Raw genomic sequence first — 22,301 nt, 5'->3', positions numbered from 1 at the left:
ATTTTATGTTGCACTGGAACACACCCCACCTTCTTTTTGTAGTGCAGTCATGTTCATGAATCTAATTGGATCAGTACTTTTCGAACCATCATCATATTGCTTGGTGAACGTATAACTACCAGGGATTTCTCTCTGTCTAGGCTCCAGCGATGACTCCACCTACATCGTTCAGACTCTGGACTTTCACCTAGGACACAACACCATGGTAACCAAGCCTTGTGGTGCACTGGAGAGTCCCATGGCAACCATCACCAAGGTCACCCGCCGCAGACATGAGAACCCACCTCACGGAGTCGCGACGGTCAAAGAATGGTTTAACTATGTTACTGCCATGAGAAATGAAGGTAAACCAAACAGGACCACGCACGCCACACGCATCACACATTTCTTTTCGAAGCAGTTCCTTAAAAAAAGTGCATCCTGCTTGTTCTCAGAGCTGCACCAGCTGCGGAACGTGGATGCGAACACGTCGGAGAGCGGAGCCGCTGCAAAGAGCTCCAGCCTGCTGAGCGGCTTCCGCGGCTCGTCCAGCTACAACCATGAGACGGAGACCATCTTCGCCCTGCCCAGGATGCAGCTTGACTTCAAATCCATCCACGTGCAGGACCCGGAGGAGCCCTCCCTCAGCGGTACTGCCCCTGCAGCAGAGCACGCTCGGCCATGCTGAATACACCGCCAGGGATTGGGTCTCCACTTAAGGGGAGCGTGCTGCTGATTTATGTGGGATTGTAGGTAGCTGCTTGTTAAAAGGCACTTGTGTGTGTGTGTGTGTGTGTGTGTGTGTAGATTCCCAGAGCAAGCCCAAAGTGGAGTGCAGTGTGGTTACGGAGTTCACCGATCACATCTGCGTTACCATGGACGCGGAGCTGATCATGTTCCTGCATGACCTGGTCTCTGCTTACCTGAAGGAGAAGGAGAAAGGTGAAGCATGTTGATCTGGCACTAGTACCAAACCTCACACACTACCAAACACCACCACTTACACCATACAGGTCCATTTACTACAAAATAAAAACAATATATAGCATTATTACAAGTTTTTATTTTTAAATGCCAACATGAATGAAGGTAAGTCTAAATAAAGCATATTAATGTAATTTTAATGTAAAAGTACAAACTCAGAAACTATAATAATTGATTACACTAAAAGGGGAAAATGGCTGATATATGGTATTTCTTTGTAAGCGCTTAATTAATATCCATATATATGCACTTTAATATTTTAATTAATTTTGCTGTTTCCTAGTAACAGCTGTCTGCATTTAAGTGAAGCAGGACGGTAAACATCGAAGCACAGCTTTCTGAAATCAACAGCAAAATATGCTGGCTGTAAATAAGTATAGTCAGAGGTGCACACATGGTCTACAGTGCTGTTTTTAAGTGTGTGAGATCTAGGACTAACATATTTTATCAAGCACTGCTGGATTGGTATTAAATTTAATTAAACTTATGATGATTATTAAAATTGTTTAATAAAACTTCCCTTTACACAGAACTTTTCTGAGCTAGTCTACTTAGAGTTTAGCGTGTGTGTGTGTGTGTGTGTGTGTGTGTGTGTGTGTGTGTGTGTGTGCAGCCCTGTTTGCACCACGAATGTTTCTGTCACGACCGGGTCAGAAGAGCCCGACGACACAGCAGGAGGACGGCACCCCCGCAAAAGAGAAGCCCAAAGAGGAGGGAGTGAACTACGCCACCGTGGACTGGAGGGACTTCCTGTGCAACACCTGGCACCTGGAGCCCACTCTGCGGTAAAACTGCTGCGAAGACCCACATTATAAAAGCCCATTTAAATCACTCAGTTGGAAGCATTGTAAATTGCAATGCCACAGCAGTTTGGTTTTGAATTATGCATGTGTGTTCTTTGTGTGTGTGTGTTCTGTCTGTTTCAGGCTGATTTCATGGACAGGCAGGAAAATTGACCCAGTAGGAGTGGACTATATCCTTCAGAAACTGGGCTTCCACCATGCAAGAACTACAATTCCCAAGTGGCTTCAGAGAGGCGTGATGGACCCACTGGACAAAGTCCTGTCTGTTCTCATTAAGAAACTTGGCACTGCACTGCAGGACGAAAAGGAGAAGAAAGGACAGAGAGACAAAGAGGAACATTAATATTCTTTCCCTCGGCCTGCTTCTTTCGTTCCGACACATTCAGATGTGAGATCCGGATGGAATGTGACTATAAACTCATCTCATACACTGGATACATTACCACTATTGTACAGTGCACTTTGTATATTCGCTCACTGGTTTCCTCTGTGAAATTACTGTGACAGATGTTTACTGTAGCGCACGTGTCTGTCCTCCTTCAGAACCAGCTGAAGGTGGTTCTTTTATTGTCTGTACAGTTTGAGCCGAAATAGCAATCTATTGTAACTTGCTGCTGAATGGCAGCTGGACTTCTTAACATGGATTATACACCCTTTTATATTTAGTGTCATTAACACTTCACTAACAGTGACTGGCAAGGAGACAGAAGCTATCTGAGTGTTTGAGCTGTTCTTTATAACGGGAGTTCACAGCTAGTGTCTCTTGGTGTTATGGTCACCCTCTCAAGCTTGTGAAAAATGAGTCCATTTAAATTAAAAAAACAAACTAACTAACTAAAGTCAGTATTTTGGGGCACATACATCAGTTATGTTGCACTACCATTTCAGATTTTGTGGGAAGCTGGGGCATCTTAAAACCACTATCATTTTCAAATGACCAAATGTCGTGACATCTGCTGTTGGGTTCAGGTTGAAAAATCAATTACAACAGTAGTTCTAACAAGAGCCAACCTGGGATTGTATTTTAAAATGTGAATCTTTCTAATGCCATGTGATTTTTTTTTTATTGACATGCACAATGGGTTATTTAATATCTTAAAGTGAATAATCCATAAGTCGTTTTAGGCCCATGATTTTAATGTATAAGCAAAGTGCAATAGGCTTGTATATAAACAAGTGCAAAGGTGCAGTGGGCTTTATCTGAATAAAATCATTGCACTATGTGCACAGGCTTCTGTGATGCTACAGAGGGCAGGGTCTCTGCTGTCTAGGTTTGCTGGGCTCTGTAAAAGAAGTGAAGCCATTTTGTCAAGTACAACCATGCAAACGTCAGAAATAAAAGCACACTCAAGTATTTAACAGTTGGTGAACAGCTCAGCATAGAGCTGGCCAGTGCTGAGGTCTGTAAGGCCTGACAGTTAAGTCCATTTCATGCTCATGTTTGGTCAGAAAGTGCATAGGTGATTTATCATTTTTTGAACTCACTAAAAAAAAAAAGAAAAAAAAAATTGAGGCAATCTTGAATGCCAAGACACCGGTGATGCTTCGAGGAAGGAGAAAAACTGCCAAAAAAATCTAAAATGTTTTACATCTACTTTCAGTATCATGGTTTCTTTGAATTTCCATTTTACTTTCCTGGAAATCAAGATAATTTCATAACCAATAAGAATGTATAAAAGACCTATGTTTATTTAATGTTGCATTTGAAAAATCTTTGCATTCCATGCCTAAAAACAGTAAACATTTCCAAGGATGCAAGAATCCAGGGACCCAGTACTTTTGCTGTTGCCTCTCAAAGACGTGCTTGTATGGGGTAATGGTTTACTCTGTTTAGGGCTTCTGGCTTGCAAACCATGTACTGTTAATTCTCAATCCATTCACAAAAAAAAAAGGATCACTTACTCTGAACATTTTCTGTGGCTTCAAGAAACTTTATTCCACCCACAATCACAAACATGGCCCTGTTTGAATTTACTGGCTTTTTTTTTAAACTCTGAAAAAGGTAGGATTTCACTTTAACATTCTACGATCCATGTTACGTAAACTCAAAAAATGAGCTAACAAAAAAGTGTGCTAAAAATGTGGTGTTCTATAGTTAAATGTGTGCTATAACTGACTATAAACAAAATGTAATTCAAGGCCTATCCATAGTGTCTTACAATTAACAATACAACTGGTTATAAAAAAAAACCCACCAAAAAAAATCAAAACAAACAACCACAAAACGCTGTGTACTTGCAGTCTGTTACTATCAATAATTCCAGTATTATTATAATTTTGGTCTTTCATATACATTTTCATATACATATCTACTGTTAAAAAAGAAGCATCTATCCCAAAGATTAAAATGGGTGTAAAAATATTCAAGTTTGGCGTCGGTAATGCTGGGTAGTAATGAGGATGTTTGGTGAGTTAGCCCTGTGTTCAAACACATATCAATGCGATTGTGGGTTGAGTGTGTTTTTCATTTGTGCGCACACCCGATTCGGAGCGAGAGATTGAGAGCATGGCAGAGGGACCTGATGTGGCAACTCTATGGAGCTCTACAGTGTTCGCGTACTTCCCTGATTAGACACACACAGTGCTTTCAGTTTGGGAGAAACAGTCACGACGACGTCGACACCACTGAATCATGGGTAGAAAGGGGGTGGGGCAGCGCAGGGAGGGAGGTGGCGGCCCCCTCACTTCTACACTTCTGCCTTCTTAGAGCTTTTCTTGGAGCCCTTCTCGGGCGCTGTGCTGGAGCTGCTCTTGGCCCCGCCTTTGCGACTGTGCTTCGCAGGTTTGATGGGCTGGTCTGGTGCAGGGGCAGGCTCAGCCAACGGCTGCAGGTCTGAGTCGTCGTGCTCCTGACAGCAGAGCTGGCTGGAGACAGGATGTGGGTGCAGCGCGCCCTCCTCGTGGGCCTTACAGAAGGAGTTGGGGCACAGCTGGCAGAAGGCATCAGACGGCTTCCCACACACGTCACAGTGGTGCCAGGGGCAATCCCAGCGACCTGCTCGACGGGCAAAAATCAGTGATCTTGAAACCAAGCTTGTTTTATATTTCTTCCACATATTTAATATTGCTAAAAAAAAAAAAAAGTCAAGAACTAGATACATAATACTTCTGTTAACAGGAACAGGCTCAGTCTCTGACAATAGAGCAACACTTCACTGTTAAAATTACAAGTCTGTGAAAGCCCAGGCTAGCGCAAGGGGAACTGCTCTTACCGAAGGGCCTCTTGGTGAGGACCAGGCAGGACAGGTGGTAGGCTTTAGTGCAACCCTTCCTGTCGCACAGGACCAACTCCCCTCCATCACCACAGCGGAAACACTCGTCCTCCGATTGTTTTTTCCCGTCATTCCGGGAGCGCCGCCTCCGCGGCTTCTTCTTCTGGGGCTTGGCTTTCAGTTCGGAAGTCGGGGTGATCTGTGGAAAAGGCAAGCGGAACCTCAGTTGGGCCACAACGTTTCTTCAAGAGGCAAAGGCAAGGAGTTTCGACAGTGCACACTCAGGTGTGCCTCACCTTGGGTCGGTCTCCTAGGAAACCGCTGCAGTTGGGTGCGCCGCAGCGGCACACGGTCTTCTCGTTGCCCAGGCAGTCCAGGTTGTAGTTGAAGGTCAGCTCCGTACCTACAACACAATGTCTTCAGTAATCTGCACGACTAAAATCACCACTTCGTGGGATGGATTTCTACACAGAACTGACCATTTCGCACTGATGCATTATGAATAAGTCTTAAAAAAACAAATAGTAAATAATTAAAATATTAAACACAAGTGCTCAAGTTTAAAAACCACAAGACATCTCTGCAGCCAACCAGAGGGCAGCATAGAGCCGCTCTGGTCGTCACATGGTCTAGTGGCTACCAATGAAGTGCTGACTAAAATATTTAGCTGTAATAGGATATGCCTTAAGGCAAGCAGCCTATTGGTCATAGTTGAATGTTGAAGGACAAAACTTGGAGGCAGCCAATTAAAGAACTGAGTGGTCCGTTATTGTTGCAACATAAAGGCTGCATGCGCTTCTGTTTCATATGAACCCAAAGTGCTGTGTAAATGTATGCTGCTATATTTACCATTCAATATTTCAAATAATGCCTTGAAAATTCCAATGCAAATTTGGCCTATTCTGGTGGAGAATACACTGTGCACAATTGGTCGCTGTAAGCACCAGATTGTGTTAATTGTAAATGTACTTTTTCACTTAATCATTCTATAATTTGTTCATTCTCTAGAAATAAAGGCACACCTGTAGCCCGATGTGTTCGGGGTTTTCGTCTGCACTCACCTGCTGGGATGTCACACACTGCAAACAGCCCCACACGCGTGTCTCCATTCACGGTCCACTTCTGAGTCTCACAGTTGGGCTGGCAGCTGTGGTTCATGAAGCGGGAGTAGTTCCCTTTAGGCCCCGCGTCAATGATTCGGTCCTACACACAACCAAACACACAGGTAAAGATAATGCCGGTATTAAAAATAATCACTCTAAAAGAATGCTACACAGGGAACGTATTGAAAACATTACAAATTTTTGTATATGTTACATGATTGGTGATAAAAAAAACAAACAAACCCCCCCCCCAAAAAAACACGCATTAAGAACTGCTTAAAAACCAACCAAGCTGACTCATCAGTTGTAGCTGACATGGGTCTGGTTGGTTGTGCTCCTAACATGGCAATGAGCATATTGGCTTGACAGCCTGCTATCAAAATTGCAACCTGCCACGCTAAGAAGAAAAGTATATGCACAAACGTCTAGCCAGTAAAAACTGCATAATTACTGGTGTCCTTCCAGTGTTCCTGTAGGTGGATCAGTCATATTTTTTAAAATATATATATAATTAATTAATATCTCTCCTCCTGAGACCCCGCATATTCATGTGTCTCCTTGGTCCTGGACGTTGTGTTTTTGCTTCCGTCTTTCCTCTTATTTGAGTCAGTCTGTCGATTCCTGCTGTCCTACAGAGAGTACATCCTGGGCTTTCCAGTGATACCATGTGTGTCTGGACGGGACGGTCCCAACTTTTTTTTTTTTTTCCTCCTGTCAGTACAAACTGGCTTCCATAGGAACAAGTACATTTTATAGAAAGAGAAAAGGTAAGTCAAATACCGATTAGTTACTGATGTTTAACTGTTTTTATATTGTATTGTTTATTAACATGTCAGGAATGATGTAGTCAGGTTTGAGAGTAGCTTTCTTATTACTGTGTTGAAATAATAGCCATCTTATGAATGTCCTCTATGGTGGACACCAGGATAATCTTGATGTCTTTCATTTTTACAATGTTTTTCCACATTGCTGTAGTAGACAGGACAAAAGCAGAGATTTTGTACAGAATAATAGAGGTTTAGATTTAGATTTATCAGATGAGGAAAATGCTGAGGATGAGTCTGAACCTGCTGATGAAGAGGTAGAGAGCGCTGAAGAAGAGACAGGAGGCTCATCAGACGAGCTAACAGGCAAAGGTGAACACGAAACCCGCCGTCCTCTGTGGTCAAGGAATAGCAAGCATGTTCTCATTGTCTCCAGGGTAACCATACATGATGCTATCCATAGTAACATGCATCATATGCTACACTGTTGTTATTAATTGCTGCAAAGTATTTTATGGTAAATAACTAGATTTCATTGTGATCAAAGTGGTTAGAGATAAAATAATTACTCGGGTTATTTACCAACATATTTTGGAATTTTTGCATCCCTATAGATTTAGTCCTGTGCTAGCTATGCCATCTGATTACCAACATGATCCTACAATCCATGCAAATTGGAGTCCAACTGAGTCCTTTTCCCAGTACATTGATAGCAACATCTTTAAAAACATGGCAATGTTCACAAATCAAAGGGAACTGCAAGTTAGAGGATTGAATACCACACCACAAGAAATTAAGGTGTTCTTTGGAATATCAGTTCATATGGCCTGCCTTGGTTACCCAAGAATCAAGATGTTTTGGTCCTAAAAAACAAAAGTGCCAATAATTAGCAACAGATAAGTTCTTCAAGCTAAGAAACTCACTAAAAATAGTCGCTGACCTGGATGTGACAGAAGAAACAAAGAAAACAGACAGACATTCTTTGGAAAGTAAGACCTCTTTGACAGAGTGAGGCAGGGACGCCTTAGCCTTCCAAAACCAAGAAAGCTCTGTATCGATGAGCAAATCACTCCTTTTACAGGAATCAGGCAGTTTGTTCCAGGCAAGCCGTACCCTACTGGCTTGAAGGTATTTTTCCTTGCTTCTCCAGATGGTTTGATGCTAGACTTTGAAGTGTATCAGGGGAAGAATACATTTGCTGACAAATATATATATTTTTTAAATCAGGCATTGGGGCAGCTGTTGAATCTGTACCCACAGGAAGTCAGCTGTTCTTTGACCAATATTTCACATGATTGAACCTGATGGATGTATTGCTGGAAAAGGGTCTTGCTGCAACTAGAACCCTAATGAAAAACAGGGTCCCAAAGCCACGTCAACTAACTGTTGACAAACAATTGCAAAAAGAAGGCAGAAGAGCATTAATTAGGGTTGTCAGCAATAGTCCTGAGCTGGCAATTACAAAATAGTATGACAAACCAGTATTAAATGGCCTTTACCATACATGGAAAAGATCCTGAGGATATCTGCACAAGATGGTCCAAACAGAAGTCACACATCCAAGTGAGAAGACCAGCAGTCATCAGAGAATACAATGAAAACATGGGAGTGGTGCACTTGTGTGGCCGAATGCTGAACTTTTACAAAATGTCAAGCAGAACCAAGAATTTAACATTTTCAAGAAACAGAATGAAAAATGATTTTTGTTTAATTGAAATATGTCAATACAGAATGTGAAAAAGTTCACCTGGTTTAATATCACCTGTGTAGTTGGAATGTCAAAAATACAGAAAAGCTTTTTCCCATTAAAGTTATCCTGATGTCCTCTACAGTGGACCTGCTGTTAAACTAAGAATAACAATTTTTGAAAAACTGCATTGTAAGATGTTTGTCTTACTCTTAAGAGACAGAAAATCCCCAAAAAACAAACAAAAACAAAAACAAAAAACCTAAATTGAAAGACATTTTTTCCACTGGCTCTCGATGGATGGATAGATCGATCGATCTCCTAGTAGACTGCAGCATGTTTGCATTGTGTGGTCATATAATTACACTCCCTTCACAGCCCACGAGGCTGAGGCTGTGACTGAACAGGGCCATGGCGACCGGCAGCTCACTGCCATGGGAGACACTGAACGCAGGTCTTCAAGGTCATATTGTTTCTTCTTTGGCCAATATATACAAAAACAAGAAAGCCCATGTGGAACAACGTACAGTGTCCATTCTAGAACTCGACTGTCAATATGCAGCACCGCCCGCTCCTGATCTCTAGGAGACGTTATTAACCTTACTGACTGTCTAGTGGCAACCAAAAAACCTGCTAGAATCCTGTGAGAGATGAGACAAACAAAGCACCAGTCACTGCACATGTAGCCATTTCTCAGATTCAGAGAACGTTTAGCAGAAAATTGGTTTTGATAAAACATTAATCTCATGGATTCGTCTCCTTTCTCTGTTGCCATTAGGTTGCGTTTCTACCAGCAATCTACAGTCATATGTTCCTCTCTGGCGCAGCAACCTCCAAGGTTGTCCCCTCTCTGCTCAACAATTACAGGCATTCATCATGGCGGTGTGGACCACAGATTCTGCTCTTTATGCTCATGACCTGTTGATTTATGTCACCGACCCAGTTACTCACGTACAAGAGATTACAGACTTATTGGTGCAATCTGCAAAATAGATTTAACAGAAAGTGAATGCTACCGCAAGACAGCCCTGCTAATTAAACCCAGTTAAATTCCTTTTCAAATTTCATATTTCAAATCCATCTTCAGAACTCTACTAGTGAATGTTAGCCATTCCTTTTATTCTCGCTACATCGAGAACTTTCTCCCCTTAAAGTCACATCTCACAAGATGGAATGTTCTTCCTCTGTCCTTGGCTGGTAGAATTCAGTCTATTAAAATGAATGTTCTATCCTGCTTTTTAGTGAGTACTGGCGTGGACGCGGGACACACACCACCCAGGTGAGTACTGGCATGGACGCGGGACACACACCACCCAGGTGAGTACTGGCGTGGACGTGACTCACTCCTCACCAACTCTTCAGGCCCTCAGCTGCTCTCCAATTCCAGTGTGCAGCAGCATTTACAATTGTAATCCTATTGTTTACAGGGGACAAACAGGGTCAAAAATTTCACTGATCTTTATATAGGTAACACCTTTGCCAGTTTTTAAATGATATCAACTTAATTTGACTTAACAGCTCATCTTATTCCACTACTTATAGATCTGTTGTTTTAGCCACTCATTTCCTTTATTTAGCTCTCAATTCAAATGTGAAGAAACCTTTAGATAATCTCATTATGACAAGATGATGATGATCATGGATATATACTCCAATTATAACAATGGAATCTAGCACAATGGATAAAATGAAATCATACTTGGAGAAGGGTTGGTGGGAGAGTATTTTAGCTGGTATTATTCCCCCTCTTCATGTGCCTCCAGAACATGACAGATATGCAGTCTCCAGCTAACATGACATGTGCTGGACTTGATCCACTCTCAGTTCTGGCTGTATTATTTGAAGTATTCCCCATAATACTAGGGATTTAATTACAGCCTTCGGCAAACACGGTCGTATTTGGCATCCCCAGCAATGCTGATCCGTTTTGGTCTAAATAATTAGAAATCTTTTCCTTCACCTCTTTCTCGCTGAAGCTTTGTACTACGCTGGAGATGTCCTGATACCACCGGAAACTCACTATTATTAGAAACCATGATGCATTTTTAAATTAAATAACTCACTCTTCAGGGATCTGTATTAACTTATACTTGGAAAGTATGTCTATCGCTTTGACAGTCTGACCACACACATGTAAAACACATCGACTGGTTAGGAGATTTCGCTTGATTGGACCAGGGTAAATAAGGTACTAAAAGATGGCTGCTGAGGTTGACAAAACAGAAAGCAATTTAACTTTCTGAAGAAAATGGAGAAAACCACAGAGCTAATCCTAAAATATAGTAAATTAGCTACTCAAGAACCCCATTAAAATTTAATACTGTCCAGTCTACGCTAGACGAAGCTTACATAGGCTTTACGCTACATTAGAAACACCCATGTAAATTTAATACTGTCCAGTCTACGCTAGATAAAGCTTATAGGCTTTACACTACATTAGAAACACCCATTTAAATTTAATACTGTCCAGTCTACGCTAGATAAAGCTTACATAAGCTTTACACTACATTAGAAACACCCATTTTAGGCTAGAATGGGTGGCAAAATTAGTCAGGGTAACTATCCAAACACGTCAAGACAATTTTTATAGACACAGTGCAAGCTGCGAAGTAGCAAGACTGAACTAGCCGCAGCCCAACACACGCGCCAACCACACAACAAAAAGGTGCCGTTTCACAATACGTACATTTCAGAAAGCGTTTGCTCATTCTTTCCTTTTTATAATTAGTGAGAGTGGTTGTAGTATTTAGTACTGTAGCACCACAGTAGGCTGTGAAGTGGCACTCCCAATGAAATACTGTTCCTCTAGCTCTACTGCACACCATCCAGCCACTGCACAGGCCACCTCGGTGCAGGAAGAGCAAACACACACACCTGATTTTAATGGGGATTACCTTGTCAATGGTGAGCATATAGAAGTGGGTGATGTCGTTTTCCTGAGCATATTTGATCCTGGCTCTGCACTCCTCTTCATCGATGAGCTCACCAACATACTCGTTCACAAACTGCCCCTGAGTGACAGACAACAGCCCGTCAAATAAACACACGTGAAAACCAACCAGCTCTTCCACATTTTCAAATCACAAAGTCCCTGAGAACTCACACTTGAGCCAATCAAACCAGACACTTACATACACACAACCAGTTTGTCCACATACTCATTCACTAACTCTGTGAGGCACGTCTGTGAATCACACACTGCAGCTCTAAACTGCTCATCCCCAGTCCCACGGGCCCTCACCTTCTTGATGTCGCGGAGGGCCACTAGGCCCCAGCCCTTGCCGGCCGTGCGGATGATCTTGGTCTCGGGGTAGAGGCGCTTGGTGAAGTCCTGGTTCATACAGAGGGCCCCGGCTGGGCACACCTGCGGGTGGCATTCGTACAGCAGCATGCGGTTCAGGCACTCCGACTCGAAGCTGCACGGCCGCTCGTCCGACGGCTTGCAGTTGCACTTGGGGATCTCGGAGATGTCGGCTGTGTAGATCTGCACGCGCCCACACGGCTTGTTGATCTGCAGAGAGCACGTCATACGTATAAAGACATGGGCATGGGGTAAAATTAACAGTTCAAAATGTACACAAGTGTGAAATAAAAAGCCCCAAAACAAGGAAAAAAAAACCAAAAAAACATAGAAACATCTCATCTCCCTTCTATCAAAGGGCTGGAGTTAGAGGTGCTACACAGATACAGGAGAATTTTTAGATACCTCAAAGACCAGTGTCAGCGATGAAGATACAAGTACATTGTTGTCACAAAGCCTGGCCTACTTTAAGTCGATGGAGAATGTAGTTGACTGAAAAGCAGAAAGTTATGGTGTTCCGAGGGATCCACCCGATAATTCCTGGATGTGAGAAACTGCTACCTTAATGTATTTGTAAGGAGGAGGTTTCTTGTTGTTCTCCTGGGCTTCTTTGGCTTCTCTCTCCATTTTGATCTGTTTAAACCGAGCCTCAGCCTCCAACACAGCTAAAGCCCGGCGGGGAGAAAAGAAGACGTACCGGTGTCAGCGAGGCTGCCCTGGGATTACACCAGCAATGATAAACCCAAACTAAAGTGCACAGCCATTACCGTTCTTAAAGACCTTTCCAATGCCAGTTTTCTGGTTTCTGCTCCCTCGGTCTTCCTCCATATAGGGGAACACTCGGCCCTGGTGGGTCCAGAAATAGTCTCTCGAACCAAAGAAGTAAACGGGGAACTCTCCGATGTCGTGCCGCAGGTGCTGGATGTTGGTGGGGACGTTCCTCGGGTGACGAATCTCGGCTGGCCACCACCTGGCATTTTAGAGCGGGGTTAGTGTCCTTTTCTGTTCAAAACCTCCAAAGACAGCCTTCAATATACAAGCAACTACAGGATAACCCACCACAAGGCTCCAGGTTTGTGTCTGGATATGAATATGACGGTCCTGTCTGAGTGGGCGGCGTACTGCAACGGTAACCCATGTATTTGACTGGAACTTGCCTGTAGTTGCCCAGTTTGACCCAGATGATGTCTCTGTATTTGGGCTTCTTGCCAGAGCGGCAGTCGTTACAGAACCAGCTGCCATCAGGCATGGCGATGTTCAGACAGTCAGGGTGAAACGCAGCTGGACACGACTCACAGCAGAGGAGTTGGCCACCTATCGCGTGTGCACACGCAGTTTAAACACAGTTTAAAGACCAAGAAGGGGTTCAACTTCAAAAAGTGTCATTATACACTGCTGAGACGCAGTCTATAAGCGGTCCTCTTAAGTCAAAGCTTTATCAGTCATGATCTCACCCTTGGAGCAGCTGAAGCACCAGCTAACGTTGACGTGTGAGTGATGGCTGTAGCCTCTCTTAGGTCTGAAGTGGTGGGTACATACGATCGCTGTGGGACTCAGCATCTCGCTGCCAGCTGCCACGCATGTGTCTCCCGTGTGGTAGGCCACGGGACATCTCAGGCAGCGCATCATCTTCCCTGAACGACGAGGAAACACAAGTCAGCGTTTGACCACTCGCGGCCCGCAAAGAGCGCCGTCTGGGGGCAAAGGACTTTCAAAGGCAGCCGTGAGGGCGGGGGGGGCGCTGTGCGCTACCTTTGGTGGCTTTGGCGGTGCCACGGCTGCTGTGGTGGCAGCTTAGGCAGGTGTGCAGGGGGCAGCGGAAGCCTCGGTTGTCGAAGATGGTCAGGGCGTTCAAGCGCAGACACGCCTCGTGGTAGAAGCGGCCACAGCTCGGCGCGCTGCATCGCTTTAGCTCGCCTTCGGACTGCTTACATGAGAAGCACGCGTGCACGCCTGAGGGAGAGAAGTGAAGGGCACGCACACGGACTGTCAAACCTGCTCAGGCACTATATGTTGTTCAAGTGTGTGTGTGTGTGTGTGGGGGGGGGGGGGGGGGGGGTTAACGGGGCATCGTGCTCACCTGTGCGGCAGGCAGCACAAAGAACTTTGTCTGTTGGTTGGTCCACACCCAAACACTGCAGGTGGTATGAGCCATAGCACTGGCCCTCACATGTCACCAAATCCTCACTTGTCTTTTCACAAATCTACACGCACACATATACACAAACACCTTGTCCAAAACATGCCTGCAACGTACAAAATATGAGACATCAACTTCTAGCATATGCACACTAACCTGACACACACACTCTTTTTTGGTGCGCTCAGCCTTCTTGACTGCGTGGGCTTCATCAGTACTGTCACTGGGAGAATCAGGTCTCTCCTCACACAAAGTCTACAGCACACATCACATTTCATAATTCCTCACAGTTAAGAGGCAGAAAAAAAAAAAAAGCCAAAATGCCTTGACAATTTCAAGCAGGACTTAAAAACAGGATCCCAGATAACCTCATACACCAGTCCAGTGGACTGGCTACGCTGCTCTAGAAACACCACCTCCTGTCTGGTGATGTGAACGCAGACTTGATGGGTTCTTTTTCTTTACTGACACTTCTGCCAAATGTTTAGCCTTGAAGTGTAAAACTTGTTTAAAATTTCAGTTTCTCTGATTTCTTAGTGAGGAATTTCCAAAGAAAGTTTGTCGTACTGCCTTCGAGAGATGCGGGCATATATCTGGGCTTAAGCAAACATACCTCTGGCTCTACTTGAGCTGATGGGCGGTGCTTCTTGGATGCGGCAGAGGATTGGTTCCCAGAATCTTGTTTCCTTTTCCTAACACGTTTGGCCTTGACTTGAGGCTCCTCTCCTGTCACAATAAGGAAGCTGACCAATGGGGAACTTAAATTTAAATAATTTTACCATTTTAGAAGTCATTGCTCATTATTTCATTCTTCTGCTCACTGAATTTTTCCCTGTGCTCCTGTAAAGTGACATTGGGTATGAAAAACTTATATAAATTAAAATTATTATTAATAATAATATTTTTAAAAGGTCAATTCTCATTGTTTCTATCCACGTATGGCACAAGCTACATGATGGGTTTAGTATAGAGAACTGTGGATTTGAAGGCTTAAATTAATAGCTCTACTGAACTGTATTAACATCCAGTGAAAAGCTTCAGAACGGAGGGCTTAAGAAACACCACCAACATCAGAGAGCCCCCCCACAGCTCCGTGGCTCATTACCTGAGACTGGCGTTTTGGGCCCTTTCCTTTCCTCATTCTTGGCAGAGTTCCGTTTCCTTCTCAAATTTACGCTGATGGTCGGCTCGGCTGTTTGCTCCTTTTGAAGGGAGCGGGAGAAAAACGGAGCGGCGCCATCAAAGCCAACACAAACGCAAACACCGTATATGGTTGGCAGCTCTGCTGATAAAGGTCTCCCAGCAGAGCAGGGCAGCAATCCTGGCTTGCTCATTACTAAGAAACATTACAGTTATAGAAATATAATATTATAGAAATACTATATTATAGTTAGGGGCAGTGGTAGCTCAGTGGTTAAGGACTTGTAATCGGAAGGTTGCTATTTCAAGCACCACCACTGCCGGGCCCCTGAGCAAGGCCCTTAACCCTCAATCGCTCAAGTTGTATTCCGTCATAATTGTAAGTCGCTTTGGATAAAAGTGTCAGCTAAATGCCGTAAATGTAAGTTATGCCCAGTGAACTCGTTTCTGAGTTCCACACAACCCATTCAACGCTTTCTAACCACAACCTGCCCCAGAGGCACTCTGTCCCCATAATTCAACCCGAAATGCCACAGAACAGATTCACCCTACTGCCTCCCACTTTGATGTTACACTAGATCTGTACCGTTGAGTAGTAACAGGGCCTCGTCAGCGACGGTCATACCTTTAGAGTTTGGTGCTGTTTTAGCCCCTCCCTCAGTCTGGCTTTCTTCTTAGGCTGGGGCTCCGCCTCCTCCCCCTCCTCTTGCTCCTCTCCCTCCTCTTGCTCCTCCCCCTCCTCTTGCTCTTCCCCCTCGCTGACATCTTCAAGTGCGCGCTTTGAGCCCTTCTTCATACCTGCACAGAGGATACAGTTGCTCATTACTGTCTGCTCAGAAGCCCAAAAGGATGTTATGATAATTCTGAATTAATACGCCATGAAAGAGTGGTGAGGCTGGTGACTACACAATCTCTCTCCAACCTTTAAAGATAGCATCTGCCTTGAGCCTTTTCTGTTTTCCCCTGATGGTGTTCACCTTCACAGCTTCTAACAAAGAAAGACACAAGGTGGGACGGAAGAAAGCACTCGTTTAACGTTCATGCAAGATTGTTGAAACTATTCAAAGTATCAGGTCACAGCATTGCAGTCAGCACGCCGTTTAATAAGTAAAGGCATTCATAAAGCAAGGCCGAGCCTTGGGCCTCACCGATGAACGCTAGCCTTTCTGACTCGGTGCTCGCGCTTGCAGCAATGCTAGCGGCGGCCTTGAGTTTCTTCTTTTTCAGAGAGTTTGGTGCTGCTGGAAACTTCTGTTTTAGTTTTCTCTGTTTCTTCTGATGTGCTTTTAGCTGAGGATCAATGTCACCAAAAAGGATGTGTTCCTACACACACACACACACACACACACACACACACACACAGTAAGCAGCATGTTACAAAGGTCACTGTGCAGTTATGGAGGCCAGCAGAATAAAGACCAAATGCATGACCGCCCACCTGTTTCAGTGATGACTCTGTAGTCAACCTCCTAGATTTAGTCTGTCTTTTTTTCTTAGGTTCAAGTTTATCTGGGGCAACACAAATGCCCTAAAAAGTAAAAAGAGTCAACATGAATTAGGCTAGATGGAAACAAAATGAGACCCAACAAAGGATACAGTTACTCATTACAGTGTGGTGACCACAGCCACACAGCTCTAACCTGTACAGTAGGGTCGGCGTGAGGAAGACTAACGGCAGGGGGCAAGACTTTCTTCCTCCTCCTCCTCCTCGCAGGAACATTGTGCTGGTTGCCCTGTCCCCTCATGGCTGGGGTTGTAGATGCTTTAGTGGCGAGGGGCATCTTCCCTGTTGAAGTGCTGCTGTCGGCGGGCGCGTGGAGGGGGAGGGAGATGCTGGGGGCCTCCACAGTGAGGGGGCTGGAGTGACTCGAGCTGGGGGGTGTGAGGCTGGCTGTCCCAGGGAGGTCCGCCTGCCCCGCCTGGCCCTGCTGGAGCTCTTGCTGCATGCGGGGGCCGAACCGCGGCTGGCCGTCCTCATACGCGAAGGTGAACCTGGCCAGGCGCTCCTTCAAAGGTAGAGCTACAGCCTCTGTTGCCTGGGAGATGCCCGTCTCCCACGGTGTCCGCAGCTTACGTGGAATCGAGAACTAAAGAGAAGGTTGCAAGTCACGTGAGGATTGGTATACAAAAAAAATGTGAGAAGGATATGTCCCATGTTTATTCCTGCTCAGAAAACATATACGGGGAGCGAACAGTTGCAGTACCTTTTTGACCTCTGCATGAGAGTCAAATTCTTTGTTGCCACGGCACAGTGTCTGGTACTGGTCTTTGTCCGAGAACACGACCATATTCTTCCCAGCAATATAGCCTATCTCGGGAGTGTCGCTAAAATACTGTATATGGTAGGACAACCCCGTCCGACTGTTGGCTCCTAAGCAAGAAAGAAACGGGTCACCGAGTCAGGGAAGGCAGCCCACTCTGACAGCGACGCGACGACTGCTCCTGTCGCCTTGGTACTCTACCTTTCTGCTTAAAGTGAAGGTTAAACTCCGGGTCTGTAGTGATCATGCATGGCCACCAGGGGTATCCGGACTCTTTAGTCCAGACGACATCTCCCACGGAGAACTGCACATGAGACTGCTCGTCCGTGCACACCGCCTGGATGTCGGCCACGCCCTGCACGCCTGCATCCTCCTCAGCCTCCGGCATGGGCTGCTGCACAAAAGAATGACAGTGGCTTTATCCTATGCTGGGGCCAACTGTAGCTGTGACAAGTAGCACACAGGAATATTATGGAGTAGTTTTCTAACCACCACTACCAATACTGAACTACACTTTTTGCTTTGCTCCCCCAAGGAGGGGTGCTGTTCCCTTTACCCTCTGCAATTCTTTCATGGTGCTTTTATGCCACCCACATTGCAAAATTGTCTTGAATATGAATTTTAAAAATGTTTTGGTTTAACATTGCAACATCTCAGAACAACATGCAGTGAGCATATGATGTGTTCAATAATGCAGAGTGCTTGCTCTATACATAACATTTTTGCACAAACTGTGACACTTAAGTGGATAGTTACCCTAGTAGTGAGTAGTAACAGTGAAAGAAAAAGACATGGGGAGGACAGTGAACCGGGATCAGAGGCGTACCACGGCAGGTATCGGAGTTCCGCAGGCAGCTACTTCAGTGTCAGCAGAGTCATGTGACTTGAGCAGCAGAACCCCACAGTCAGGGACAAGGTCATGCGACACGGTGACCTGATCACATGGCTCTACAGCGGCGAGTATGAGAGAGGACCTCTCCGAGCCAATAGCAGCAGGGATAACAGTGGGATGTCTTCTATTAGGTGGTGTCCTCTTCCTCACGGGTGCCCTCTTCCTCTTTCTGCCTTCTTTTGTAGCACTCGGAGAAGCCAGAATGCCCTCTGGGAGGCTCAAAGGCGTGTCTGGCTCCTCTGCCCCCTCTTCTCCATAGCTGCCTTCATAAAGGCTTGACGGCGGCGGCGAGTTCCCATTAGCCAATCGCTTGGTTATTTTGAGCGTGAGCTCAGGGGAGGAGTCTGCCTTCCTCTGGGGGCCGTCGTGCTGAGGGCCAGACTCCACCCCTTTGAGGATGGGTGGTGCAGCAGGGGCAGTGTAGAGCTTTGGTATTTTATCCTGATCACCATTTAACAAGCGAGAAGTGAGATCCTTTAGCCGCTCGTGAGTGTGGTTATGGTTGCCTAGTATCTGCAGAACACTGTCCTGGGGTGTGGCAGCGAGCTGAGTGGCAGCTTTATCCATCAGAAGGGCGGGATCTGTGCTTCCGTCACCACGTCCCTTACATCCACCCGGGGAGTCCGAGAGCTGTTTCATACTAGTGGGGTTCTTTGGCTCAGGCATTGCAGGCAGAGAACTTCCCTTACTGTCCATCAGTGCCAGCGAGAGGCCTGCTGTATACTAAAACACAAACTCAAATGAGAGAGAGCCGTTTCAAAATTCATCTTTACTGTTTACGTTCACGTCATCCGTATTTACAACGGTAAGTTAAATAATAGAGAACAGAAGAAAAGATGTCTGACAATATATATCTACACAAACTGAGGTTTCTTTTGCATTTTACTTCTGGAATCACAAAAGGCATACTTGCATATATTCTTAAGTATGTACCTCACTTTATTTACATACGCTTAAGAGAACAACATAAAGCTCGATCGAGGGGAGTAAGGCAAACGAATCAAATGCGATCTTACCAAACTCACGATAAATCTACCAAAAAGCTGATGAAAGGAGACACAGTATGATAATTGTACTCCGATATATCTTTCCCCGTTGCCAATCCCTGCACTGCATACAGAAAGAAAAGCCCAAGCAGCGTCTCCAGACAGCTGCACCTGTAGCCGCTACAGCGCGGCGGCTTTAAGAGGACCTATAAATGCGAATAACTGTACGTTTCACCCCAGGAGTGAAATTGCGTGCTAACAGTCAGGATATAAAATCAGTTGGCCTCGGTAATTGGACAAAAAAAATAATAAAAAAAATCAGAGTCCATGTTAAACGAAATGGGTCTAGCTCCACATAAAAATGGCTACCATCTTAGCTAAATTTTCAGTGAGTGGGTGGCCAGCTAGTTTGCTGTTGAATGAAATAATTCGCCCTGCTTTCTCTTTAGATAGCTAGTCGTCTAGTTTACGATAGTTACCAATAATAGTGTTTAGATATCTGGAAAAAGCATGCAAGTTACAAATGCGAGGTTAGATTTTTATCTGAGCGCCAAGGACTTTTAACATTAACTTTATCCTAAAGCTGAATGACATCAGCGACGTGCCTTAAGTGCATAAAGCTCAAATGCGGTTTTCCGCGTGTTAATATTAGCCAACCCATTGTAGGGCCAAATGTAATCAACGATATGAAAGGACACACATGCAACTGTTAGCTTAGTCCTAAACGGGGTAGGAAGCTATTGTAATTCAAAATGGGTAGTCTCAGCCAGTCGCCTCTAACTAGCTACAGCGATGTGAGAAATCATGATGAGATTGCCATCAGTTAGGAAAACGTTTCCTGAGCAATGGACTTAAATCAGGTTCCATAACAGCCTATATTTATTTAAATAAGCGATTCCCAAAGCTAAACTATTTTAAACCAATCGACAACTTAGATTAACTACTAACTAACGTTAGACTGGCGATGCGGCACAGGCTGCAGCCTTCAATAACTTAACTAACGCCAATTTGCCAAACCCGGCTAAATGTTAGCTGCGCTAGCTGAGTTTGACCAGCTAACGGTGGTGTGAACAGAAACTGCACTGAACCGCTGTAGGCAAGCGGAAAAAACACGTTAGCGGTCAACCTACAATGGTATGAAATTACTCACTGCTTATAAGTAGCTAGCGAACTACTCATAAATAAAGCATTTGACATGTCAGTTAGCTAGGCTGGCTAACTGGAGTACACCATTTGAAACCTCTCAATGTACTGAGCCTGTTGGCCATTCTGACTGAGACACCGAGGCAAAAGGCTAGTTAGCATAGCACACCACAGCTGCTTCAGTGACACGCTAGACGGTAGCGTTCCCAGAAACGTAGCTATTAGTTAAAATCTTCTGGAATTTTAGATAACTTAATAGACTCAAATTTTTTTATTATTCAAACGATCTGATTATGGATTTTAGCTGAAAATAACCTGTTCGAAGCATTACGATTATTCCGACTTCTATTCATCCGAGTCAAAGCTTGCGGGAAACTTATTCCAATCAGCGCGAAAATACTCACTTCCGATTGGTTGGCAGCAGCGGCAGAATTCACCCGGCCTTTTCAAATATTTTACGTCTTCCCTGTCTTGACTCGCTGCAGAGCATGTTCAAAAATGTAAAAATAGTTGCACAAAACTGCGAAAATTGTAACTCGCTTTAAACAAACGTAATCCTATGGTCGTTTGTTTTTGTTTTTGAAAATAATCGTCGCTGCAAGAAACAGATCGGCCTACAGGAATGAGCCAAAGAGGGCATCCTCGCAATGTGACGTTCTACAAAGAGGGCGGATGTATTATAAGGTTGCCAGTTGTATATCTTTTAGGAATTTACGTGCAGGGGATTTGATGCTATCGTAGTTTATGTCTAAATTAAATATAATTTCTATCAGTTACTTTGAAATACATCGATAAAAGAGTATAGCAATAGAACTCTTTCCAGGATAAAGAACAAAAATATAAATAATTGATTTTAATAAATTTGAAATGTGTGAAGCCTGGCAACCCATAAATAAGCGCGCCAGATCATATGGGTATTCCTACAAGAAAATTGTTAGTATAAATGGCTCAAAGTATAAAAGTAGAGTTCTGAGAGTTTTTATGGATTGAACAAAATACAGTTCTATACTCTCACAGAATGTACACATTCCCTTCTTAAGAACACATTCTTGACATGGTAAACCTCTGAAACTGAAACAGGGTCCAATAATTGTAGTTTAGTGATAGTGTCTGGTGGGTGAATTTTAGTTACAAAGGCCTAAAACCATGGGACTGGGTAACCTAAGTGTAACCTTAGAAATGCATCAGCATTGATCCCTGTATTTCTTCAGTATTCTAGATCTTTGCTATATTGGATTCTAACCTACTCTACTGGCTAGGGTGTATTCTATGAGTAAATGACAAAGCACTTTTGTAAGTCGCTCTGTATCAGAGCGTCTGCCAAATTCCATAAATGTACATATAAATGTAAAGGATACATTTATAAAATTTATAAAATTGGCAAATTATATTCTATCCTCTAGCCAAGAATTCTTTAAGTACAATATGATCTCTACAATGCAAAGTTCTCCAAACAATGGGAGGGCCGATAGTGCAATCTGAACTGAAATTCCGTTCTTGACGTGTTGGAAGTACCATGAATACACGTTATAGCCCACACCACTGGGTGTAGGCTACAACGTGTATTCCCAGTAAGAAAGTACACAAAACTAAACCTGACTGACTAGGATGCATCTGGACTAAATAATCAATGGCTGCAGTGCCAATAAAGGTTAAACAAAAGAATGAAAGAAAAAGACATGTGTTTATAAGTCAGACCTACATGTTATGTTTAATAAAGTATTAAAAAGTCATACAGACCAATGTGTGAAGACAGGCTTAAGGCATTGCGTTGAAGCAAATCTATCATTGCAAACTTTGTGATAGGATAGGATTATGAGTTTAAGATTTGAAGAACTTCACACCTGGCTAACATTTTCCTCACAGTTATTTATGGATTTCTATAGAAATGGGATTTCGGCTTCAA

At 44.1% G+C, this 22,301-nt stretch overlaps 2 protein-coding genes across 21 annotated transcripts in view; one reads left to right on the top strand and one right to left on the bottom strand.

Annotated features, from left to right (window-relative positions):
• Window positions 1–2,989, top strand: part of kiaa1109 (KIAA1109 ortholog) — a 39,147-nt gene extending 36,158 nt beyond the window's left edge. For all 18 annotated transcript variants that reach the window (XM_081724114.1, XM_081724113.1, XM_081724112.1 and 15 more), the window contains 5 exons: window positions 141–344; window positions 435–629; window positions 787–921; window positions 1,577–1,748; window positions 1,890–2,989. In XM_081724114.1, coding sequence (XP_081580240.1) covers window positions 141–344; window positions 435–629; window positions 787–921; window positions 1,577–1,748; window positions 1,890–2,109 — 926 coding nt within the window. In that variant the 3' untranslated portion in view covers window positions 2,110–2,989. The remainder of the gene's footprint in view (window positions 1–140; window positions 345–434; window positions 630–786; window positions 922–1,576; window positions 1,749–1,889) is intronic.
• Window positions 2,990–3,141: 152 nt separating this feature from the next.
• nsd2 (nuclear receptor binding SET domain protein 2) lies at window positions 3,142–21,017 on the bottom strand. Of its 3 annotated transcripts, none has more exons than XM_081724115.1 (24): window positions 20,800–21,017; window positions 18,201–18,989; window positions 17,576–17,768; window positions 17,318–17,484; window positions 16,754–17,200; window positions 16,552–16,641; window positions 16,262–16,436; window positions 16,036–16,101; window positions 15,739–15,911; window positions 15,079–15,175; window positions 14,587–14,699; window positions 14,130–14,228; window positions 13,914–14,037; window positions 13,586–13,786; window positions 13,288–13,467; window positions 12,991–13,147; window positions 12,601–12,803; window positions 12,395–12,498; window positions 11,774–12,043; window positions 11,427–11,543; window positions 6,040–6,181; window positions 5,275–5,381; window positions 4,979–5,177; window positions 3,142–4,761 (listed from the first exon to the last, which is right to left on the bottom strand). In XM_081724115.1, the coding sequence occupies exons 2-24, from the start codon at window positions 18,960–18,962 to the stop codon at window positions 4,454–4,456; spliced, it is 4,494 nt and encodes a 1,497-aa protein (XP_081580241.1). In that variant the 5' UTR covers window positions 18,963–18,989; window positions 20,800–21,017; the 3' UTR covers window positions 3,142–4,453. The 3 variants fall into 3 exon arrangements, with proteins under 3 accessions (XP_081580241.1, XP_081580242.1, XP_081580243.1); XM_081724116.1 differs by having other exon boundaries at window positions 16,036–16,098; XM_081724117.1 differs by having other exon boundaries at window positions 17,576–17,765.
• Between the last annotated feature and the right edge of the window lie 1,284 nt (window positions 21,018–22,301).

This window comes from Electrophorus electricus, chromosome 12 (genome assembly GCF_041902795.1).
Source record: "Electrophorus electricus isolate QZ-2024a chromosome 12, ASM4190279v1, whole genome shotgun sequence".
Classification (NCBI taxonomy): Eukaryota; Metazoa; Chordata; class Actinopteri; order Gymnotiformes; family Gymnotidae; genus Electrophorus; species Electrophorus electricus.
This window is presented reverse-complemented; position numbering and strand designations above follow the sequence as displayed.

Excerpts from the sequence above, each read along its gene's own strand:
- nsd2 (XM_081724115.1), bottom strand. The coding sequence starts at position 18,962 with ATGGACAGTAAGGGAAGTTCTCTGCCTGCAATGCCTGAGCCAAAGAAC. Across the intron at positions 16,642-16,753 it reads ACGCCGACCCTACTGTACAG|GGCATTTGTGTTGCCCCAGA; the intron begins GTTAGAGCTGTG and ends TTTACTTTTTAG. Across the intron at positions 4,762-4,978 it reads CCTCACCAAGAGGCCCTTCG|GTCGCTGGGATTGCCCCTGG; the intron begins GTAAGAGCAGTT and ends CCCGTCGAGCAG.